This window comes from Amblyomma americanum, chromosome 2 (assembly GCF_052857255.1).
Source record: "Amblyomma americanum isolate KBUSLIRL-KWMA chromosome 2, ASM5285725v1, whole genome shotgun sequence".
Classification (NCBI taxonomy): domain Eukaryota; kingdom Metazoa; phylum Arthropoda; class Arachnida; order Ixodida; family Ixodidae; genus Amblyomma; species Amblyomma americanum.
In genome coordinates, this window is record NC_135498.1 from 218,366,243 (window position 1) to 218,391,566 (window position 25,324).

Genomic DNA, 25,324 nt, shown 5'->3' on the forward strand with positions numbered 1-25,324 from the left:
GCAGCTTTCTCAAGACCACTTCAGCCATCATGGGCGCTCTAAGCACCAGGGGCCGGTGCGGTATCGACTACAGAACCACAACTTTTGGCCAAAAATATACTTGCAAAATATGCGCTCCTCGACAATCAAGAATGCCTTAACATTCAATATCATTTCTATAAATTGCAACAAAGGAGCAGAAAAGCATGTAAATATAAAGTTTACCCAAAATAAGCGATGGCTTGCTCGCTTATCGGCCGCTTAACAGGCGCTCTTCTAAAAAGAAATGTTTTTAAAAAATGAGCTGCGGTTCAACTACTGCTAAACCTGGCTGGAGAGCAAAAGCTGGGGAGAATCGGGCAACTAGACGCCGCCTGGCGTCTGTAACGTTGAGTGCGTTCCGCACACTGAAGAGGCAGTGCGCCCACCCTGCCACCCTGGCAGGTGGCAGTTAAATTAATGGTTTATCGCGAGAGGTCGGTCACCCAATGAACGCTGCGTCCTACTGCTGCAGTGGCGCGTGTCTGCCACAACGTTGTCATCTCTAATGCATGCAGGCCACATCTCTCTCTGACCACCGCCACGTACCACAATGCGCGATTGAGGCCTTCACTCACCCAGGGAGTCATTTATGCATATTCCTTTCCTCTGTCAACAGATCTGCTGTTACCTCATCCCCCCAAGCTGTTTTTCCCCTTCCGTTGCTCCTAAGGCTTTCCCAAGCAGCACAAGTAATTGGCCCAACATTGAAACTGTATTGGCAAAGCTGGCCCTGCAAAGGACCAGGATGGGACCATCCTGTTGCAATATTGGGCCGATGACCTGTGCTGCTTGGGTCCTTTACTTCCTCTTTCGTTACCGGCCCGATTCAATTCAATTCAATTTATTCAACATCTTGAGGATGTTGGGTGCGTCGACAAAAAGCCAGAGAGAAGGCTTGACAGGGGTCGACGCACCCTACAATGACTTGACAGCAGCATCAGGATGGTATACAGGGTGTCATATATGTTAATAACAGGATCATAACATGAATATGAAAATAAAATAAAACTGCAAGTAAGCATACAGGAAAGAAAATACAAATAATAAGTACAACTCTCAGTTGGTAATAAGTACAACTCTCACGGTACCTAAGTGCACACAAATTTAGATGCCTTATTTAATGAGGACGGAAGAGTGTGTGAAAGCATTTGGCGACCATAATTCGTACGAGTTTTTGGCACGAACCATGTGAAACCAGTACGGGTGGCATACATCAGTTCTTTAGATTTTAAGTTCGACAGGTGCACCATAAATAGATTATTTTTCCTAATACTTGTTGTATACCGCCTCAGTAGTATAGATTCAAAGACTTGGGGAAGGGGTGGTGATGCGAAGCGATGCAAAGATTGGTTCCATATGTTCAAAACGTGAAGCGTTAACAATATTTCGAACAATTTTTTTTTGAAGTAAATGCAACCGTTTGATATTCGTAAATGATGTTGTTCCCCAGACCAAAATACAATAGTTAGCAACAGAGGAAAACAGTGCGTTGTACAGCATCAGCTTAATATGCTTTGGAAAGAGGTATCGCAGGCGGGACACCATACCAGCAGCCTTGGAGAACTTTTCCCTGACTTTTTCAACGTGTTCATCCCATGATAAATTTTCATTAAAAAGCATTCCTAGGCTTTTGACCGTAGGAACTATTTGAATGACTGAGGAACCCATTTTTAAATGAACTTGTGAGACAGCAGGATCCTTATTACGAGGTCTACAAAGTACAGCTTTGCTTTTTCCAGTGTTTATGATTAGTGAATTGGACTCAGACCATTCGTGAAGTTTCTGCAAACAATCTGTAACTTGCTGTTCAAGATCTCGCACATGTGATATGACAAAAGTTGGAAGTTTACTTATACAGACTATGTCGTTTACATAAAGAAGGAAAAGCAGCGGTCCCAATATACTGCCTTGCGGCACACCAGAAGACAGATGTATAAAATTTGATGACTCGTTGTCTACTGTTACTTGTTGGACACGGCAACTAAGGTATGAGGTAATTATTTGATGAAATTTTCCGCGAAAACCATAGTGTTCGAGTTTCGCCAACATTGTGCTGATTGATGCGATCGAACGCTTTCGAAAAATCAATAAAGATGCCGTGAGTGAAAAGTTTTTGTTCAAAGGACTCTAGAATTAGTTCTTTTTGGGTTAGAGGCGCAGTTTCTGTAGAAAAGTTCTTCCTGAAGCCATGCTGGCTAGGCGTTAATATGTTACATTTCTCGCAGAGACTGGACATTCGCTTGTATAATATTTTTTCAAAACACTTCGAGAAAATGGGGAGGATAGAAATTGGCCGATAATTGGACAGGTCATTTTTGTCTCCACCCTTCTGAACAACGGTTACTTTGGCAATCTGCAATCGTCGGGGAAACACCGCATGTTCGAGGCAGCAATTAAAAATGTGCTCTAAAACTGGGCTAATTACATCAGCTACATATTTTATTGGTTGGAGTTTAAGACCGCCTATGTCTCGTGACCTGCTGTTACGGAGAGTGAGTAGGCAAGTTTTGATTTCATTGGCGTCCGTTGGCATCAAGAATGCAGTGGAAGAAACCCGCGAGTCGAGGCATTTGATATCCTGGGGTCCGTGATTGCCATTTACCAGTGACGCGAAGAAATCGTTAAATTTTTCTGCCAAAGGTTTCCCACTGACTGGTGTGTTATCAACCAAGACCTCAAGCATTCCGCTTGTATGTCCACCTGGGTTTAAAACTTGATTTATTGTTTTCCATACAAGGTCACTCCTTTTAATTACGTCTGGATTAAATAGTTTTTCCATATACTCTTGCTTTGTTTGGCGTAGAAAAGAAGTGACTTGGTTTCGATACGCCTTAAAACGTGCTAGGTCATCGAGGGATCGGCTTTTAATAAAGCAGTTGTAAAGATTCATTTTTTGTTTTACCATTTCAAGGCATTCTTTTGTTATCCAGGGCTTGCTGGCCTTGCGGGGTTTTTTATAAGTCACAAGTGGAAAATTTTGGTCATAGACAGACTTAAATGTAGTAATGAAGGCACCATATGCGTCCTCTGGATCATTATTGCTGAGCACGAGATGCCAGTCCACGCCTGCAAGTGCTGCGCGAAAGGAATTTAATGTGGCCTGGTTTATACGCCGATATTGTACCGCGGGAAACTTACGTTGTTTTGGGGGTGTAAAAGAGTCTACAAATATGAATATGGGTAGATGGTCACTTATCCGGGCATTAATGACTCCTGAATGAAGACAGTCAACTGGATAGTTACTAATGAAGACGTCAATTGCCGTCGCTGCCTGCGGCCTTGTGGGGTTAATTATGACAGTAAATCCGTTGCTGTGCAATACGCAGTCGACCTCACGTTTATTTGTAGATTGAGATAGAAAGTATATGTTAATATCACCGCCTAAAACTAGATTAAGGTTGTTTGCGGTGATCCATTGCAGATATTCATCAAGAAAGCCGATGAAATTAGATATGCTGCCTTTAGGAGGCCGGTATATAACGGAGAAGACACTACTACCGCTTTGCAACGACAGTATTTCGTAGTCCTCGTGGGTTATAGTATAGTCGGTAAGAATGGTGCATTTGAAAGTTTTTTCCGTCGCTATCAGGACACCACCGCCTCGTTTACCAGTACGGTTTTGCACATGCGTGTTGTAGCCGGGCAGGTGCAAAGCTTCGCTACTACTTTCATACCAAGTTTCTGTAATCATTATTTCATTGAAACGGAAGCCCAGTGCGCAAAAAAATGCTTCCAATTCATCGCACTTGTTTCGCAAAGATTGCGCATTCATATGAAAGAAGGACACAGCATTCTTTTTGTGTGCAGTATTAGCACAAAGGTCAGTAGCAGAACGAATGTGTACATCTTGGGGGTCGTTGTACTGTTAGGTATCAGAAAAGGCGTGGTGTCTATGCTATCTTATCCAGGTTTCGCTCACGGGCGATACGCACAATCGTCGACGACTCTGTTTTCCTAGCAAGAATGTGGCCGTTCTGTGTCCAAACAAATTTCCACTTCTGCTCCTTCTTCCGCGCTACTGCCATACCCAGCAATTTCTTGAGCAGGGGACACAAGTGCTCATTAACATACACAGTATCCGAACCATTGTAACCGAGGTCTTCAGCTACGACCTTTGTCTTTTTAGCTTTTGCCAGCACACTGTCGCGCTTTCCTCGCGTTTTGAACAGGACAACCACATTCGAGCTAGCCTTATTCTTTGTTTGAACACGGTGGCAAATATCAACATCACTCTCCAGTATTGGCTCTTCAATCATTTCGCCAATTTTTTCCAACATGTCTGGTAGGCTTTCATTTTCTTGTGCTGGAAGTCCCTTTATCTAAAGGTTTTTATTTCGGGAATACTGTTCCAGACCAATGAGTCGTTGCTCTAGGTCAGAACATCGCCTCTTCAGTTCCTCACATTCAGCTGACATTGCAGCATTTTCAGATTTCAATGTCTTATTTTCCTCTTCCAATGATGAAAAGCTAGCGAACATATCATCAAACCCTTTGCTGCAGTGTTCAACCCTTTTAGTTAATTCCCTTGAGTCGTTGCGCAAGTCGCGTTCTAGCGAATTCCGCATAGCTGTCATCTCTTTCCTAAATTCTTTCCTCAACTCGTCTCGAAGTTTTTCAATTTCAGTAGGCATGGCAAAAAAAAGGCACTAGGTAACTGGCACAAGTAGTGGCACAAAAAAAACACAGTGCGGCGTCAAAGTGGCAGCAGTGACGGCAAAAAACAAAACAAGAATGCGTAACAAGAATGCGATAAAACTAACCTGCAAGTAGACAGGGTGAGACGTAAGCAAGGATGCGATGCGTTCACAGTGCCGTCACTGCTGCCAGGGAGAGGGGCCGAGCGGGGAGGGTCTTTTTACACAGCCAAGAAGCCGGTAGAGGCGCTGGTGAAGGAGACCAGGGCGAAGGCGCAGATTGGGGGCGTAGTCGGTATCTGGTGCAGTCTGCTTTGTCAGCTCTAGGCAACTAGGCTTCGAGGCAGCTGCACGGGCGTCGGTAGAGGTGGTAGGCAAAGATACAGATGTGCTGCAAGTAGACAGGGTGAGACGTAAGCAAGGATGCGATGCGTTCACAGTGCCGTCACTGCTGCCAAGGAGAGGGGCCGAGCGGGGAGGGTATTTTTATACAGCCAAGAAGCTGGTAGAGGCGCTGGTGAAGGAGACCAGGGCGCAGGCGCAGATTGGGGGCGTAGTCGGTATCTGGTGCAGTCTGCTTTGTCAGCTCTAGGCAACTAGGCTTCGAGGCAGCTGCACGGGCGTCGGTAGAGGTGGTAGGCAAAGATACAGATGTGCTGCAAGTAGACAGGGTGAGACGTAAGCAAGGATGCGATGCGTTCACAGTGCCGTCACTGCTGCCAAGGAGAGGGGCCGAGCGGGGAGGGTCTTTTTATACAGCCAAGAAGCCGGTAGAGGCGCTGGTGAAGGAGACCAGGGCGCAGGCGCAGATTGGGGGCGTAGTCGGTATCTGGTGCAGTCTGCTTTGTCAGCTCTAGGCAACTAGGCTTCGAGGCAGCTGCACGGGCGTCGGTAGAGGTGGTAGGCAAAGATACAGATGTGCTGCAAGTAGACAGGGTGAGACGTAAGCAAGGATGCGATGCGTTCACAGTGCCGTCACTGCTGCCAAGGAGAGGGGCCGAGCGGGGAGGGTATTTTTATACAGCCAAGAAGCCGGTAGAGGCGCTGGTGAAGGAGACCAGGGCGCAGGCGCAGATTGGGGGCGTAGTCGGTATCTGGTGCAGTCTGCTTTGTCAGCTCTAGGCAACTAGGCTTCGAGGCAGCTGCACGGGCGTCGGTAGAGGTGGTAGGCAAAGATACAGATGTGCTGCAAGTAGACAGGGTGAGACGTAAGCAAGGATGCGATGCGTTCACAGTGCCGTCACTGCTGCTAAGGAGAGGGGCCAAGCGGGGAGGGTCTTTTTATACAGCCAAGAAGCCAAGCCGGTAGAGGCGCTGGTGAAGGAGACCAGGGCGCAGGCGCAGATTGGGGGCGTAGTCGGTATCTGGTGCAGTCTGCTTTGTCAGCTCTAGGCAACTAGGCTTCGAGGCAGCTGCACGGGCGTCGGTAGAGGTGGTAGGCAAAGATACAGATGTGCTGCAAGTAGACAGGGTGAGACGTAAGCAAGGATGCGATGTGTTCACAGTGCCGTCACTGCTGCCAAGACGGATTGCTGTGCAGTACTGTATCTCTCATTAGCGTTCTGATTACACTGACTACTTTATAGATTTGTGTATAACTCTTCGGCTACATTAACTATCTTATCCATATTGCTAATGACATTGGCCTCCTTGTCTCATCGCGCATGCACCTGAAATTTGCCTATGCCTAGTTTCTTTGTCGCCGCTTTTAAGCCAGCTCTTTTCTTAAAGAATGCTCGATTCTCTCTACATTAAACTTCGTTATTTCGACTACCACCCTCCCCCTTTTGCGCTTATTTAATAACTTCGGTGGCTCTGCTAGTTCTATTCTCTTTGAAGGGCTAGACCCCCTCATGCTTTTGCGTTTCTTAATCAGATCTTTTGTCTCCTGAGATAGCTTGCCGGTATCCTGTCGAACCATCCTACCGCCTGCTTCTACTGCGCACTCCGTAATGATAGGAGTCAGACTGTCGTTCATTGTAGTATAAACATTCCTCTGTTTTCCCTCGTACCGCTAATTCGTTAATAGAATTCATTTTCACTAGCTTATTCTGTTCCCTCTTCATATCTAAGCTAATTCGAGACCTTGCCATTCTGTGGTCGCCACAGCGCACCTTTCTGAGGACGGCCACATCCTGAACGATGCCGGGTTGAGCGCATAGTATGAAGTCGATTTCATTTTTACTCTCACCATTGGGGCTCTTCCAGGTCCACTTCCTGTTCTCTCGTTTGTGGAAGAAGGTATTCATGATCCGTATATTATTTCTATCTGCGAATTCTACTAATAACTCTCCTTTTCTTTTTCCTACAACCTATTGCATAGTCGCCTACGGTCTGGTCGCCAGCCTCCTTCGTGCCCTCCTTCGCATTGAAGTCATCCATCAGTACAGTGTACTGTGAATTTACTTTGTTTATTGCCGATTCCACGTCTTCATAGAAGCTTTCAACAGACTGGTCATCACGGCTGGATATAGGCGCGCAGGCCTGTAGCACTTTGAGCTTGTACCTCCTATTGATCCTGATCACGATAGCTGCTACCCTCTCTATAGAACTTTTTTACGTGCTATAGAACTCCTTTACGTTGTCAGCTATATCCTGATTAACGATAAATCCCACACCTAGTTCTCGTTTATCCGCTACTCCGCGATAGCACCGCAGGTCAGGGCACAGCGTTTAAAATGCACGCAAAGCAGAACCACGTCTCCATAGGCGCGTGGTGAAATGTCCCCTCCTGAGCCCGTCGTAGCTCACACGCATTAGGCACTCGCATCCCGAAATGCGGATTTTGAGCGCATGAATAGACAGGAAAAATATAGGTGGCCTGCCGTTGAGCGTGAGCGGGCCGAAACAAGATGATTAAACTGAGGCAGCCCTCTGCTCACATCAGGCAATGCCAACTTCGTTAATGGTGTGCCAGTCCACTACGGCACCAGTCCTTCTGCGTTCGCATTTCGGTATACCACGCTCTGCCTACGCATATTGATTCTGGAGGCCTTTCTTTTGAAGACCACACTTCCCTTTGGTTGGCGCGCTCCCAAAAGAAGGCCGTGTTTTGATGGAGGCGAAACGCAAAAGGCGATCATGTGCTGTACGATATCAGTGCACTTTAAAGACCATCAGGCGTTCAAAATTATTCTTAAGCTCTTCTCTGCGGCTCCTCTTTATCTTTGTCTTATTTCACTCCTTCTTTTATTCTTTCCCTTACGGTGCGATTTAGGTGCCCACCGAGGTGTCAGACAGTTACTGCGCCATTTGGGTTCCTCAAAAACCGTGAAAAGCAGCAATTTCCCAAGCGCTTGCTGGCGACAGCTCTCGTGTGATGTGCTCCTCCCTCTAACTTCTCAGGCAGACTAGGTGGCGCTACGACCAAGAGGAGCTGCGGTTCCTGGGTGGCGATCGGTCGGACGCCGCCGCAGTGACATCGCCGCCGGCCACAGGGGGCCTAAAAACAGGGTAAGGAAGGACGCCATATTCTTTTCCCTGCTTGAAAAAATACGGGCCATCGTAGACAAGCAATTCTTCGAAAGCATACTTTCTGTATTCCGCTTGAAAATCTGGCGGTCACAATTCGCTTCTTCAGTCCTACGACATGTGTAGACGATGTGGCAGCATGTGCACGCATGGCATGTTACGCAGAAATGCGGTGACATTGCGGAGGAGGCGTTCGTTTAAGGCAGCGTGTTTATGCTGAGCATAAGGTTTGCTGTCTGACAATGCGTTTATGGGGTTCAGGGTGTGTGACCTGCTCTGGAGCCTATGCGAGGAATGTGTGTTTTTTCGAGTATCCGGACTTGGGCGCTGCTAGGAGTTTGTGAGCGCATTTGGCATTGTCTGGCAGAGCCTCGTATCATAATTAATAATAATAATAGCATCTTTGTTGTCCGCAATATTTACACATTCTTTTGCTGCCGCAACTAAGCACCTCGGTGCTTGTGTGTGGGCCGGCAGAAGCTGTGCATACCATGCAGCGTCCAACGCAACGCTTACAAATACCCATTTTTGATTCATAAATAAACGCTATCGAGTAAACACGAAAGAGAGAAACGACAAAAAATAAATGAACATCATCATCATCATCATCATCAGCCTTATTACACCCACTGCAGAGCAAAGGCCTCTCCCAGGTCTCTCAAATTAACCCTGTCTTTTGCCAGCTGCATCCACACCTTGCCTGCAAACTTCTTAATCTCATCCACCCACAACTAGAACCTTCTGCCGTCCACTGCAATGCTTGCCTTCTCTTGGAATCCACTCCATTGCCCTTAAGGACGAACGGTTATCTTGCCTTCGCAGTACATGCCCTGCCCAAGCCCGTTTCTTCCTCTTGATTTCGACTAGGGTGTCATTAACCCGCGTTTTTTCCCTCACCCACTCTGCCCGCTTCCGGTCTCTTAACGTTACACCTATCATTTTTCTTTCCATGGCTCGCTGCGTTGTCGTTAACTTAAGCTGAACTCTTTCCGTTAGCCTCAACGTTTCTGCCCCACAGGTGGATTCCGGTAAGATACAACTGTTGTACACCTTTCTCTTGAGGGATATTGGTAACCTTCTTTCATGATCTGAGAAAACCTCCCATATGCGCTTCACCCCATTCGTATCCTTCTAGTTATTTCCCTCTCATGACCCGGATCAGCTGTCACTACCTGCCTAAGTAGACGTATTCCTTTACCACTTCCAGGCCCTCGCTGCCAATTGTGAACTGCTGTTCCCTTGCTAGACTGATGAACATTACTTTGGTTCTCTGCATGTTAACTTTTAGACCCACCGTTCTGCTTTGTCTGCCTAACTCAATGATCATGATTTGCAGTTCACCTCCTGAGTGACTCAGAAAGGCAATGTCATCAGTGAATCGCGGATTATTTAGGTATTCTCTATTTACTCTTATTCTTAAGTGTTCCCAATTCAGGCCTCGGAATACCTCCTGTAAACAGGCGGTGAATAGCATTGGCGAGATCGTGTCTCCTTGCCTGACGCCCTTCTTTATTGGAATTTTATTGCTCATTTTATGGAGGACTATGGTAGCTCTGCAGTTGCTATATATATTTTCCAGTATTTTGGCATAAAGCTCTTCTACACCCTGATTTTTCATCAAAGATCCATTCATGATAACTGGTCCTTGTATAAGAGGAAAATCGACGATTTGGTCGACAGGTTTATTCCGAACATGAATATACGAACTAACCCTCAAAACCCATGTATCACAAATACACTCAAACGCCTTGAAAATAAAAAGAAGCGTCTTTTTTTCGATCGGCCCAGTTGCTTCCTAGTCAGAACGCTTGTTATCCGCTCAGTCACTCTTCACAGGTCAACTGCCCATAGACTGGAAAATTGGGAAGGTCGTTCCAGTCTACAAATCAGGTAACAAGAACTCGTCACTTAATTACCGTCCCATCTCTCTAACTAGTATTCCCTGCAAAATCATTGAACACGTCATCTATACCCATATCATGGCATTCCTTGATTCGCACAACTTTTTTCAACCTGCTCAGCACGGGTTTCGTCGGGATTATTCCTGCGAGACCCAACTTGCTACGTTCATTCACGATCTGCATGCTAATCTTGATTGTAATCTACAGACTGACATCGTATTTTTAGATTTTGCAAAAGCCTTTGATGAAGTACCCCATAAACACCTTCTGATAAAACTTTCCCAATTAAATTTGCACCCCCATATTTTGAAGTGGATTGAAGAGTTTTTAACTAATCGTTAGCAGTTTGTCTCCGTTAACAATACGAACTCTAACTCACTCCTAGTAACGTCGGGCGTTCCACAGGGATCTGTGCTTGGCCCACTACTGTTTCTCGTGTGCATTAATGATCTGCCTTCAAACGTAACATCTAACATACGCATGTTCGCTGACGACTGTGTACTTTATCGTGCTATTCTCACCACCGCTGAACAACCTTCTCTTTAAAATGATCTCAGTGCTGTTCAGGAGTGGTGTAATAAGTGTCTAATGGAACTTAACCCACGTAAATGTAATCTTTTGTCCATCAGCCGCCGAAGTAATCCTCTAATCTTCTCTTACCTAATATCAGAAGTTCCCGTACAACTAGTTCAGTCATACAAGTACCTAGGCATAACAATTTCTAGCGATATTTCTTGGAGCTTGCATGTTACTAACATAATATCGTCAGCAAACAAGACGCCAGGATTCCTCAAGCGCCATCTTCACCATGCTCCCCAACATGTAAAGTTATTAGCTTACAAATCAATCGTCAGGTCCAAACTATAATTTGCATCGCCCATTTGGAATCCTCATCAAGCTTACCTCATCAATGCCCTCAAATCTGTTCAAAATCGCGCTGCTCGCTTCATTCATTCATCGTACTCTTATGACATCAGTGTTTCCTCCTTAAAAACAGCATCCGGATTATCACCCTTATCACTCCGCCGTCGCATTGCCAGCCTGTCTTTATTTCACAAATCCTTCCACAGCCCTATGCAAATCGCACCTTATATTCTTCCCCTAGCACGCATATCTCATCGCACCAGCCATCACCTACAAGTTGCCCGTCCACGCTCACGTACCGTCATTTTTTCTAATTCCTTCTTTCCCTGTGCAGCCGCAGTCTGGAAAGGCCCTCCAAACAACGTTGCCATCATCACTTGCCCAAGTCTTTTCGCTGAAAATGTAAAAACTTTCCTGTTATTGTGAATCCGTGCTTTTAATCGTTGCCACCCCTTATGTAACACCGCTCTTTTGGAGCCTTTAAGGTAATAAAATGAAATGAAATGAAATGAAAAATTACGCAATGCCTGCAGGACTGCTGAGGTTTCCACTGAGTCGAATGCTTTCTCGTAATCAATGAAGGCTATATATTGTTACGGGAATAAACACACGGGGCACAGCGTAATCCGACCAAGAGCCCTGCGCAGAAGATGAGGCGCGAGGAGCGCGCGAAGGCAATATAGAGGATGGTTATATTCTACGCATTTATCTATCACCTGATTGATAGTCTGAATATGATTTATTCTGGAATATCCTTTACAAAAGGCTGCCTGATCATTTGGTTGAATAAAGTATAAGGTTGCCCTGACTCTATTAGCGATTACCTTAGTAAGTACCGTGTAGGCAACGGATAGTAAGCTGATCGGTCTGAAATTTTTCAAGTCCTTGGTGTCTTTCTTCTTATGAATTAAGGTAATGTTTGCATTCTTCCAAGCTTCTGGTACGGTCGAGTTCATAGGGCATTGCGCATACAGGGTGGCTAGTTGTCCACGATGTCCCCACCATCTTTCAATAGATCTGCTTTTTCCTGATCCTCCCCAGCTGCTTTTCTCCTTTCCATTCCTCCTAAACGTTTCTTTACTTCATCTTTCGTTACTGGCGGGATGACGCATTGCTGTGCGCTACTGTCTCTCTCATTAACCCTCTGATTACATTGGCTACTGTACAGATTTGTGTGGAACTCTTCGGCTACTTTAACTATCTTATCCATATTGCTAATGGCATTTCCCTCCTTGTCTCTTAGCGCATATATCTCGTTTTTACCTATGCCTAGTTTCCTCTTCACTGCTTTTAGGCTACCTCCGTTCTTTAGAGCATGCTCGATTCTCTCCATATTAAACTTCTTCATGTCTGCTACCTTGTGCTTATTTATTTACTTCGATAGCTCTGTCAGTTCTATTCTGTCGCTAGGGTTAGACGCCCTCATGTTTTGGCGTTTCTTAATCAGATCTTTCGTTACCTGAGATAGCTTTCCGGTATCCTCTCGAACTCTCCTACCGCCTACTACTACTGCGCACTCCGTAATGATGGCTGTCAGATTATCGATCATTGTATGAACATCAAGATCGTCTTCCTCAGTTAAAGCCGAATATCTGTTTTGCAGCGATATCCTGAATTCCTGTACTTTCCATCTTACGGCTAACTTGTTAATGGTCTTCTTCTTCACTAGCTTCTTCCGTTCCTTCTTCAAGTCTAAGCTAATTCGAGACCTTACCATTCTGTGGTCGCTACAGCGCACCTTTCCGAGGACGACCACATCCTGAACGATGCCAGGTTGAGCGCATAGTATGAAATCGATTTCATTTTTAGTCTCACCATTGGGGCTCTTCCAGATCCACTTCCTGTTCTCTCGTTTGCGCAAGAAGGTTTTCATGATCCGTAGATTATTTCTATCTGCGAATTCTACTAATAACTCTCCCCTGCTATTTTTAGAACCTATCCCATAGTCGCCTACCGCGTGGTCGTCAGCCTGCTTATTGCCCACCTTCGCATTGAAGTCGCCCATCAGCATAGTGTAGTGCGATTTTACTTTATTCATTGCCGATTCCACGTCTTCACAGAAGATTTCAAGAGTCTGGTCACCAAGACTAGATGTAGGAGCGTAGGCCTGCACCACCTTCAGCTTGCACCTCTTATTCAGACTAATTACGATAGCTTCCACCCTTTCGTTAATACTATAGAACTGCTCTACGTTGCTAGCTATATACTGATTAATGAGGAATCCCACACCAAGTTCTCGTCTATCCTCTAATCCGCGATAGCGCAGTATGTGTCCATGCTTTAGTACTGTATACGCCTCACCTGTCCTCCTAACTTCGCTAAGCCCTATCACATCCCATTTAATTCCCGCTAGTTCCTCGAACAGCACTGCTAGGCTAGCCTCACTAGATAAAGTTCTAGCGTTAAACGTTGCCAGGTTCAGATTCCAATGGCGGCCTGTCCGGAGCACGGTGCAAGAATACTCAGGTGTTGACACTGCGCCCGCTGGAGCGTCCCGATTATGCTCGGCCGCGGCGGAGCGCGCCTTGCAGTTCGGCTGCAAGCCGACAGATGGGTTCAGCCGTATCCATCCATCCATCCATCCATCCAGTTGAGCGGTGCTGGCGCCTTGAGATTCCGCTGCCAAAGCTCGACTTTCGCTTTGTGGGCGTGAATTGAATTGAGAACGCTAAAGAAGTTCGTAGCTTGGAATTAAAATTAGTAGTGTGCCAGTCTTAAAATTTTGTTTGCGTGAAATTATTTCGTGCAAAGCAGTTAATGATATGAACTCGGTCGAGCAGCACTCGATTATCTTGCGCGATGGCTCATTCACGTTTCGCTTTCTCGTTCAATTCATAAATCATTCGATCCAATCATAGATCTAAGCATAATAAATATAAGTGGGGGTGATCGTGCCCTTTTCCGTTCACAAGGGCAGATTATTATGGCACCAGAAAGTTTTTGCTTCACGCTTATCGTTGCTTTTTCACTCTGTATGAAGATCGTTCAAACGTTGTTTCGCTGAGTGCGCTAATTTTCAAGATGCAGCGCACTAGTATAGCGCGGCTATTTACGACTGAAGTAGTGAAGAGGCTGCGTATTAGGTAAAAACTTTCTCACGCCGGAAATGTACCAGACGGGATGCAAGGGCGCGTCGGATCATGGACCATAACCCAACACGAAAGCTTGAGAAAACGGCATTTTTATTCCGATGCATATTATCATAGAACGGACATAATTTTCAATAAGCTCCTTTCCACTGGAGGCTAAATGACTCTTGAAGGACTCAAGTATGCAGGGGTCAACGTTCAGCCAAGTGCGCTTTCGAAACTCACGAGGTGAAAAAATATAAGGAAATCACCATCTCAGAAGGTCACACTGTCATGTACTCCCACAATAAAAAAACGAATTGAAAAATTTCAGAACTTTATTGCACACCATATGCACAGTGCAAACAAAAAATGCAGTAACTGGGTGAAATATTCAAGATATACACAGTGTCACTGCGCGGTAACAGCAGTTTTCCGTCTAACGTAAGCAGAAAAAGTCGCAAAAACTTTGGCATAGAGGAACATATGATGAAAATTGCGGCTAAGAGGAACAAAGCTTTGCCAGTTTCTTTTTTTCTTGAGTCTCCTTTTTCATGCTCATGTTAACGTGCCTGCAGTGCTGCCTCATCCGCATGCTAACATAGCAGTGCAGCAACTGAGCCACTGTTTCTTCCTTGTGCTCATCACATGGAAAAGTAATGGTGTAGGTGTCAAGAACACCATCAATTGTGTCCCAGTAGACAGTCTCCACTTATCCAAACGAACATTGTCGGACGGAGCTTTGAACAATGTCACACGCTCCGCACAAGTCCGGTAGCCCGAATTGCAGTTCGGCACGAAGCACTTTCGTCCCATTGCGCAGCACTCAGCGCAGCACTCACCAGCTGTGGGCTACTCTGCCGACGATAGCCAAACACAAGGTCTTGGTCTAAAATAAAGGAACTTGTTTAAAACAGCACAGCAAGCAGCCGCATACTACAAAACGAGGCAAAAACACGTGCGCACTGCCGGGCCACGCCGGACCGAGCCGCCTAGCGTGGGACCCCATTTCGCAGCGCCCTCTAAGTTGGTGACCGGTCGGACCGGTTTCCAAGGCCCCCCCACCCGAACATATTGTGGCCGCGAGCGGGCGGCGCTCTCGTGCGCGGCGGGGGAAGAGTGTCAACACCTCAGTATGGTATTCTTACACCGTGGTCCGGAGCCAGAAATTCTTAGCACCCTCCGCTGCGTCACAGCTAGGTCTGACCGCCGCCGTGGTCAGTTGCTCCGCAGCCGCTGGGGACTGAGGGCCGAGGGTTAATTGGTTTGTTCATAGAAGGTTCATAAAAGGAATTGGTTTGTTCATAGAATTATAGAAAAAATGAACATGTACATCCTCAAAGAGCGATATCACATTCATGCTACTGAGTTAAAAGACGTAACAGTATACATCACGAATGTGGTACCAAATTTCGCACATAGTTCTGCAGATTAATACGCAGACAATTCAATTTAGAATAGAATAGAAGCTTTATTTTCCGAAATATTTATATATTAATTTTCTTTTATTTTATTTATTCCAATTCATTTAACCTTTATTGCCAACATTTTTTCTTTATTCGTACAATACCCGCAGCGCCACTAGGGCATTACAGCGGGGGGCACTTCGGCAAACTATATCTTCTGGCAATATGTTCCAATCGTTTATGGTACGCCGAAAAAAATTATTGTTTAAACAAATAAGCGCGGCATTGATATGGATTAATCTTCAATTTATGGTCATTTCAAGAAGAAACGTATTGCGGTTTCTGTAATTTGAAGCATTGATTCCTGTTTGATTGTGAAAAATGCGAAATAACAATTTAAGGCTCAAATTTTTGCGGCGTTCATTTGAAAGGTACTGGCAGAGTTCGCGTTTCATATTGGTAGCGCTGAGAAATCGATCAAACTTCTCCGTAACAAATCGAGCAGCAACAGATAGTATACGCTCAATTGCGACAAAATGTACACGCTGGAAGGGGTCCCACACAGGGCAGTCATACTCCAATATCGGCCATACATATACCGGACACGCAGCCTGCTTTACTATAGAAACGATCTTTAATCTCTGTTGCAAAAAGCTCAGAGATCTTCCCGCCTTACGGACTACATTATGTACATGAGGAGCCCACGTTCCATCTTCAGAAAACGTTTCACCCAGATACTTGTAGCTCGCTTCATTTTTCATAGTTTGTTTTTATGAATATATAGATTAGAAATTTTGTTGCTTTTCTTTATGAAGCTAGCTTGAAGACACTTAGTGTTGTTCAAAAACAGAATTTTCTCTATACCCTATTCTATACAGAAGATATCGTCCAGTAGTTGTGTGGAACCCGCCTCATTTGTCACAACAGAATACAAAACACAATCATCGGCACACAGCCGCTTTTTAGAGGTTTCATTTGAGGTACCATTAACAAAAAACAGCGGTCCCAGAACAGATCCCTGGAGGACGCCAGATGTAACAGACACCAGGCTCGAACTAGTGCCATTTAATACTACCTTCCGTTTCCATGAAGTTAAATATACTGCAGTATATGCGGTAACAGTGTCATCAATGTTAAGATTTTCTAGTTTCTGTATTAGGACCGAGTGCGAGACTGTGTTGAAAGCCTTATGAAAATCTTAAAACGAACAATTGAACTGACCGTTGCCATCAATCGCTGAAACTATACCATAGAAAAATTCTCTTACTGGAGTAGTGCATGAAAATCGTCGTATGTATCCACGTAGGCGAGTGTTTAGGAACCCAGTGCGAGGGCGGTGCTGCATTAATGCCGATTATAAGTACGTGTTCAAGTATTTTAAAACATATCGGTGTGAGGGAAATAGGCCGGTAGTAAGACACGTCAGATTTTACCCCGCTTTTAAACACCGGTACTACATTGCCTACTTTCCACTCATCTGGAAGCTTTCCCTGTGCAAGAGATTTGCCATATATTACATAAAGATACTGGGACACTACTATACAGCAATGCTTTAGAACCCTTGGCGATATACCACCTGGACCTGTAGCCTTGGACTCGTTTATGTTATTAAGAAGCTGGAGCATTCCTTCATGTCAAAGAACAAAAGGAGGCATGGGTGGGTAATCGCTTGTGCGTGGTCGGGTGTGAACTGTTTTCAGAAAGCTTGAAAACGGATTAGGTTAGGCTCGCGTGTTGGTTTTTAGGGTGATTCTGCTGACGTGAAGTTGGCATGCAGATGACAATGTGCCACCTAATACGCAACTTTTTAATGACACGTGACCGCGTCAGATACATGGCGAATTGAGGAGATTGAACAATAGAACCTGCACAAGGTAGAAGAATGGCCTGTTCCTCAACATGCTCTTGGTAGATACGCATGGCGCATTGAAGTAGAATTTTTATGGGACGTTTTTAAAGAAAGCCGCATCTGTTAATGTCGCGTGTTGGTTGAAAGGTGAATCTCCTCACGTGAAGTTGCCCTGCGGATGACAATGTGCCGTCCCATACGCACGTTTTCTGATCACACGTTACCGTAGCAGACACATCGCAGATGCTTCGCGATACGGGGAGTTTGAACAATAGAACCTGCACAAGATTCAAGATATCGTGGGCGGCTGTGGTGTTGGTTGGCGCCGAAGTTACAATTAATCGGGCCAACCTGCCCACCACTGCATTCTCCGTAAGATCGGAGGGGGAGGAGCGACAAACTTCTCCACCCCGCGTGCGAAAGATTGTGATTCGACTGCTGACCGGCGATAGGGGCCACACCTGATTAGTCGTTGACCGGAGGCATGAGGCGTAGGCAAGTTGCGTAGCGAATTAATTTAATTAGGCAAACAACAACCAAGTATTACAATATGCCCGACAAGGTAGCGCCGTACACTGACGTGACGCAAATAACACAAGCACCAATTGAACACGTTAACACAGCAATTAACACAAAGAAAGAAACATCAGGGCGATTGCTATACAAAAATGTTACGAGACGGAAATACAGTACAAAGGATTACAACGACAAACACAGAAAGCAAAAATACAAAGATAAAAGAGTTGAAATGAGTGGTGAGAAACGATGGCTTAGCTGCGGAGTGGCAAGGTCCGGTCGCAGGGAGCGTCGGGCAGCGGTTGCTCGTCGCGGGGCTGATGGGGGCTTGCGGATACGGGCGAACTTGGGCCTCGCGTCTTCGGGACCACCGTCGCCGCGCTCTACGCGTCAGATCTTCGCCTGGGCTCCTTGCCGACCACTTCCCTGGCTGACCTCACTCACGACGCACGCACCGAAATCTCCAGACCAACTGCCAGCGCGCGGCGTTCTCGTCGCCCCCTTCGCATGGCAAAGAATGAAAAAAAACACAGGGGAAAAATACTCTTCAGGAGTCACGCACACAGGAATGCAGCTCCCAAAAAGAAAAAAAAGAACACGTGAAGGAATGTCGAAAGAATTCGGCACAATGCCTTAATCCCACGAGGAGTCATTGGGGGCCGCGAACAGTGCTGGGGCATTCAATCCGCTTCTGCTGTTCCCAACACGTGCAAGCGCTTGCCACCTGTATGGCAACAATGCTAGGAGTGGGGGGAGTAGTTTTGAGTGACCCCTCCAGCGCTATGGTGAGAATGCCGTTCCCCCGCGGGGGAGGGGGAAAAAGTCGTCGACGCCGCTCCGCGACATGTTTCTGGGGAACAAAGGTCAAAGCTGGACAGGGCAGGCATGAAATTTGTGACACAACCCTTCCGAAAAGAATGATATTCTGAATAACATTCACAAACAAAACACAAATTTCGTGCATGCACACACGCTCCTGGCGGACAAGCCACCTCAGATGAAAGACGCGCACATCACTGTCACCAGCGCGCACCACCTCGTCGTATCACCAGTTTTCCACGAAGGCTCGCAGGATAGCGCACCGACACACGCCTCATGCACTGCCACACCTCACGCAGTCACGTCCCAGTTAGTCAAAACAGTTCGACACTGCACATTCGGTCGTAACAGTCCAAAACTGAAACACGACCACACGCAAACATCTTGCGCTGCATAACATTTCAAAACACTACCAACAATGCACAAAATACCAATAAAAAGAAATTTCTAGCTAAGGGTGAAACTGGGCCGTCGCAACGCGTTTAGTTCACCCCATGGCTATTCACACCCGGCTGAGGTAGTCTGCGCCGACGTTATCTTTTCGCTTAATGCTCTCGACCCCGAAGTCGTACTCCTGTAGGAGCAGCGCCCAGCGAAGCAGCCGTGAATTCATAAACTGAGCCTCGTTCAGATATTTCAGTAGCTGATGATCTGCTGGACGGTGAATCGTTTGCCGTAGAGGTAGAAATTGAAGCGCTTGATAGCCCATACAATGGCCAAGCACTCCTTCTCAACTGCTGCGTATGCCTTCTCTCTGGGAAGTAGCTTGCGACTGGCGTACGCGACGGGATGCAGAAGTCCGTCCGTTTCCTGCAACAGTACTGCCCCAACCCCTTGATCTGAGGCGTCGGTACGGAGTACAAATGGCTTGCTGAAATCCGCAACCTGTAGGATAGGGGTCTCTGAGAGCAGTTGTTTCAGGCTGTTAAAGGCTTGTTCTTCGTTATCCCCCCACCTAACGCTGTTTGGTGCGAGTTTTTTGGTCAGGTCGCTAGGCCCAAAAAGGCTCGTACTTGGCGTTTGGTTATCGGTCGTGGGGCTTGGCGGATCCTGTCCAGCGTTGATTCCATCGGGCCAAGGGTCCCCTTTCCAATCGTGTAACCGAGAAAACACAGTTGATCGACGCCGAGCTCGCATTTCTTCGGGCGTATGGTCATCCCGGCTTCCCGGATTCGCGTGAGAACCTGCTCCAGTGCCTTGACATGGTCCTCCCACGACTCGGTCGCTACGAGCAGGTCGTCGTAGTAATGATAGACGTTGTCTATCCCGTCTAGGAGCTTCCTCCTCAGTTTAGCAAAGACGGCTGGGGCGGTCTTGATGCCGCGAGGCATGTTCCTGAATTGGTAAAGGCCACTGGGAGCCGAAAACGCCGTCTTTTCCCTTGAGTGATCGTCCAGGGGAACCTGCCAATAGCCCTTCGCGAGGTCCATCTCAGAGAACTTTTTGCCTCCCACCTCCGCGATGAGGCAGTCGGCGCGGGGGATCGGTTCGGCGTCGGCGACCAGTACCTCATTTAATCTCGTGAAATCTACGCAAAAGCGGTTCGAACTGTCGGGCTTCTTTATCAGGACTGTTGGGGCATTATACGGTGAGCGTGACTTCTCGATCACGCCCATCCGCAGCATCGCGGCAACCTCCCTCTCAACTTCCTGACGCACTGCGAAGGGAAGCGGGTACTGCTTGACCTGGATGGGCTTGTTGGTGGTAGTGGTCAAGTTGCACACGGCCCACGTGGTGTATCCGGGCCGATCGGAAAACAGCTCCTTATGTTGAGAAATGAGGGACCGCAGATCCTGTGCATGTGGTGGGGTCAGTTTCTCGGACGCCGCGACATCGCGGTGGTCGGCTCGTTCCCCGAGAATCCACACCAGCGCCCCATCGTCTATATTGGAGGCTACCGCCGCAACCCCCGGCACGTGAGAGTCGGTATCAGGGACCGGCTGAAGTATTTCTTCAGCATATTGACATGGAATGTTTTTGGGTTGCCCTCAACATCTACCACGTAGTCGACTTCTCCCTTTTTCCCTTTAAATACATAGGGGCCCTTCCATTTCATCGTGAGCTTATTGTGCTCGGTGGGGAGCTATAAGAGCACCTGGTCTCCAACCTGCAATGCCCTCGATTTAGACCCGCGGTCTTAATACAGCTTGTATCGCTCACCTGCCTCTTCTAGAGCCTCATGTGCTATCTGACAGGTCGTTTCGAGCCTCTCTCGCAGGTCAATCAGATACTGGTAGGCCGTCTCGGTCTCCTCTTCCAGTTTGTCCCCCGTCCACAATTCCTTCAGTATAGTGAGGGGGCCTCGCACGTTCCGCCCGTACAAAAGCTCGAACGGGGAGAACCCAGTGCTTGCCTGGGGGACCTCCCTGTAGGCGAACAAAAGCGGCTCGATAAACCGATCCCACTCCTTGGGCTGTTCTGTGCACATGCGGCGGAGCATCTTCTTGAGCGTCCCGTTGAGCCTTTCCACGAGGCCGTTGGCCATCAGGTGGTAGGGCGAGGTGGTCTGCAGGCGAAGAGACAGCAGACGGCCCACTTCTGCCATGAGTTCCGAGGTGAAATTCGACCCTCGGTTGCTCAACATCTCCTCGGGAACAACCACTCGGGCGAAAATTTGTAAGAGAGCCTCGGCCACCCGCTCGGTCTCGATGCTGGGCAGGGCTACGGCCTCTGGGAACCGGGTCGCATAGTCGACTAGCGTCATGATGTAGCGATTCCCCTTCCGAGTTGAGGGCTTGAGGGGCCCAATAATATCGATAGCCACCCGGCGAAACGGCGTGTCAACCAGAGGGATTTTTTCAAAGGGCACCTTTCTGACTGATCCCCGTGGGGCTGTCTTATGGCAGCTGTCGCGCGACGCTACAAACCGACTAGCGTCACCATGCAAGCCTGGCCAGAAGAATCAGCCAGAATGCGGTCACAAGTCTTTTTGTGCCCCAAATGACCTGCCATCAGTCCGCAGTGCGCGAGGCGGAGAACCTTGTTTCGGTGCTAAAAGGGGACAACCAGCTGTAAGGTACCCGAGCCTGACTCTGGTAGGAACTGGCGATAGAGCATGTCATCTCTTAGCAGAAAGGTGTACGAGCCCCCTCCCTTGCACCGGACCTTTCCCTCTTCCCTCTGCATCTGAAAACAACGCCGGAGGGTCTCGTCCGCTTGTTTGTCTCGGCTAATCTGCGTCGGGGTGACTTCTGCCATCGCAGTTGGTACTCGTAACTTGCGGACCGACTCCGACGATTGCTGCCTGGACTGTTGACGGGTGGTCACGGGCGCCGCGGACGCGGGCTCGTCCGGGGTACTTGGCTGTCCCTGTACGGGATCCGATGCACCCGCTTAGGCCCCTTCGATACTCACGGCTATTCCCCTCCAAGCCGCGTCGGGCTCGGACGGATGCCTGGCGCCGTCGATATTCCCGAGAATCCGCCTTTTTCATTCTCCTGTGCTGCCACCTCGCGTACAACGATGGAAGCTCACTGGTAAGGTACTGCGCGCCCAGCCCGGCCGGACTGAGTGCCGCTCCGGAGCACGTTTTGTAGGAATCTGTCGACGACGGCGTGTCCTGGGCAGCACGTGGTACCTGGAGGACTTCTAGGTGATGATGATTATGGATTTTTATGGCGCAAGGGCAGCTATGGCCAAAGAGCGCCATGTCACAAGGTATTTTTTCTTTTTCTCAAGGTGGGGTCAGAGACCCATTTCCCAAGCATTTCACCCTAAATAAGCTGAGCACCAGACCAGTGGAAAGCTTGTACCCATTGTATCACCGGTGGGTACCCGGCGGCACTTGGGATCGAACCCCGCACCTCCCGCATACGAGGCGGATGCTCAACCACTTGGCCACCGCTGCGGTCAAAGGATTGACTGATGGCTGGGCGCGAAGTACGAGGCAGGCTGCAGTGCCCACCGAAGAGCAAATTCTTCTGTATCTCCGATCATCCGGCATGCGATGCGAACACCAGCTGAGCAAGGGCCGCCGCTTCAGAGATGAAGGCTACATTCGGAACATAATGTTCAATGAAATATCCCCGATCAGTAAAGTTCTCGTTTTCCGCTGTATATGCCTGCCATTCATGAAAGGTGGATACTACATCGTGCACGCCGTAGTACTGAAAACGACTGAGGCCAACAGTTTTCACAAGCAATCGTTGTGTTCAAGCGCTGCAGAAAAGCTACACGAGCTATAAAAACCCAAGCGTACTCGCAACAAAGCAGCTCTGCTAGCATTTCACTGTATTTTCCCACAGCACACCGCTGCATATGTTAAACAAGCATGCGCGTCCATAAAGACGAGCGCGAGAGGCGCACATTGATCCATTCCGGCGATACCACGCAGAAGTCTTCATCATGGATATGATTCGAAAACACGCATAACGCACCTTCTTCTTCTTATGCCTCTTAATAGATTGCACATACCCACACGGGGGGATTGGCCAGGGTGTAGTGGCATAAACAAGGAAATTTCCGTAGGAGATTATGACAAAATTTTAGCACCATGCGTGAATGCTCTCGTAGCTACTTTTTCATTGCCCGCTCCATCGCGCGTTGAAAGCGGCTCACAGCACTTGCCCATTCGGCCTTCTTGCTTGAGAAAGCAAAAAGCATCGGAACGAAGTCTAAATGCCGCGGTGACATTCGAGGCCTTCCTGGCCATGAATAAAACCTTTTGTGATAGACTGCACACGCATTTAACCGCAGTACCTCGTCCGTACCAGTCACAAAAGTGATTTCCGCACAGTCTTGACGTGCTTGAAGGTGCCCAAGGGCGGCCACGATCGTCGAGCCTGCGAACAGCTTTTATTCACGCTTTGTTTATTTATTTATTTATTTATTTAACCATACTGCAGGCCAATGCTTTGGCCCTAGCAGGAGGGGCATTTTACAAAGAATGCAAAGTAAAAAGGCTACACAAACAAAAGAAAAATGTCCAGAAATTCAACACCAGTAAGTCTGGCAACAAATGAATACTTGTCCACAATAAAATTTGGAACAAAACCATAAAAGGAAAAGGACATCAGTCCAAGATACAAAAGTCGAAGGCTGTCCCGGGAAGCGCTCGGAAAGCGAAAAAATCTGAGTTTGCTTCCCTTTACGTATTGGGCATTGCAGCCGTATGCAACACATTTCGCAGGTATCGCGAAATGCGTCGCGCTGAACGCCCGACGGCTGCAGCAACGCACCCTGCCTAGGAAGCCGGTTTGTTACCACTTCCACGGCTGGTCTCGAGTGGAGCGCGCGACCCTTCCAATATGTTTCGTGGCACCGCCGCCAGGGGATGGGCGCATGCGCAGTCGCGTCGTGAAAAAGGCTGATTAGGTCGAATAGTGGCGATTCCACACATCCGGCCAGCACCTCTCCCCTATAGTAAGGTGTGTCAACTTGAATTCGCTCCTCGGGTAGCGTTTTGACCGAGCGGTCCACTAGGTAAACGGCTCGGTGTCGGCCAGTAAGTTGGGACTTTGTTACAAGGTCTCGGTTGACAATAACAATTTTACACCCCGTGTCTCTCAACACCTTTATCCTCTGCCCAGCAATGAGGCCTTCAACGACGAGAAGGACCCCGGACTCTTGGGCCCTGCCGAGGTTCACCACTGGCAGGAACTGGCCATCTTTCAGCTCTAGATAGCCGTTTTGAATGCAGGCCGACACGTCCTTTGCTCCAGGGCGTGCCCGGTTACCCTGTTCAGGATTTCTCCGGCTCTCCTTGAAATGCGCCGCGACGTGCACCGGTCGCGCGCAAGTGTAGCAGCGTGGTGTGGATGATACTGCCGCGGGTAGCGGTTTTCCCTGGTGGCCCTTGCGGCCAGCGTCGGAGGACTTGTCTACGGGCCAGTCATCACGTTTCAGTTCACGCCGGCCAAAGTATGTGGACCCCCTAGCAGTGACATAGTTGTCTGCCCTTTGTAACAGCTCATTCTGATCGCCCGCCGTTTTCTCCTTCAGGAAGGTAGCCATCGACGGCGTGCAGTTCTCTAGAAACTGCTCCCTCAAAAGGAGGCTCTTGATACCCTCGTAGGTCTGCTCGCACGAAGAGAGCTGTACCCACCGCTCCCAGTAATTCTCTAATCGGGAGAAGAACTGGGACGGGGTTTCGTGCTCGTGGGGGGCTTCTGTCCGGAACTTCTGTCGAAATCCCTCCTCCTTCAAGCGGAAACGAAGCAGAAGAGCTCGCTTGACCTTGTCATAGTCTACCGCATCCGCTCCCGGCATGCGGACAAAAACGCTCAACGCCTCTCCCGCAAGGCACGTGCTAAGGGCAGTAGCCCACTGGTCTCGCGGCCACTTCTGCGCCTCTGCGACTCGTTCGAACCGTGTCAGGTAGGCGTCCAAGTCGTCCGTTTTATCGTTAAACGGCGCCATTAGCTTATGTGGACTGACGACCGTGAAACGCGATGTCGGTTCGCTTTGAATCGAAGCGGAATCTGAACCAGCGCTCCCGCCACCCTCGCCCCTCGCTTGGAGAATTTGTAGTTCAGCGTTCAGTTCGAGCATTCGACGAGCGGAGCGCGCCTTGTCCCTTTCTTCCTCCTCGAGCAGCCGCTGCTCTACTTCTTTCATGCGCGTTTCGCGCGCTCATCTCTGAGGAATTCCTGGAGGGTGACCCCCTCGAAGCCTAGCTGCTTCCCGAGAGCAATTATTTTTTCTAACTCTGCCATTGCACCAACAGTTTCTTGTTCTCAGTTCTGACAGTACGTGAGATATTACTTGCACGCTATGCCTCGCGGTCACGGCCAATCGTGGTCAGCAAGTCCTGTCGCAGACGCCAGTTTGTCAAGAT

General features: G+C 48.1%; 1 protein-coding gene across 3 annotated transcripts in view; it reads left to right on the forward strand.

The window, feature by feature from the left end:
• The window catches only part of LOC144122166 (uncharacterized), a 178,501-nt gene that overhangs the window by 112,419 nt on the left and 40,758 nt on the right, over nucleotides 1–25,324 (forward strand). For 2 of the 3 annotated variants that reach the window (XM_077655741.1, XM_077655742.1), the window contains exon 4: nucleotides 8,001–8,108. The exons of the other annotated variant lie outside the window; for it this stretch is intronic. In XM_077655741.1, coding sequence (XP_077511867.1) covers nucleotides 8,001–8,108 — 108 coding nt within the window. The remainder of the gene's footprint in view (nucleotides 1–8,000; nucleotides 8,109–25,324) is intronic. 3 annotated transcript variants of the gene reach the window in all.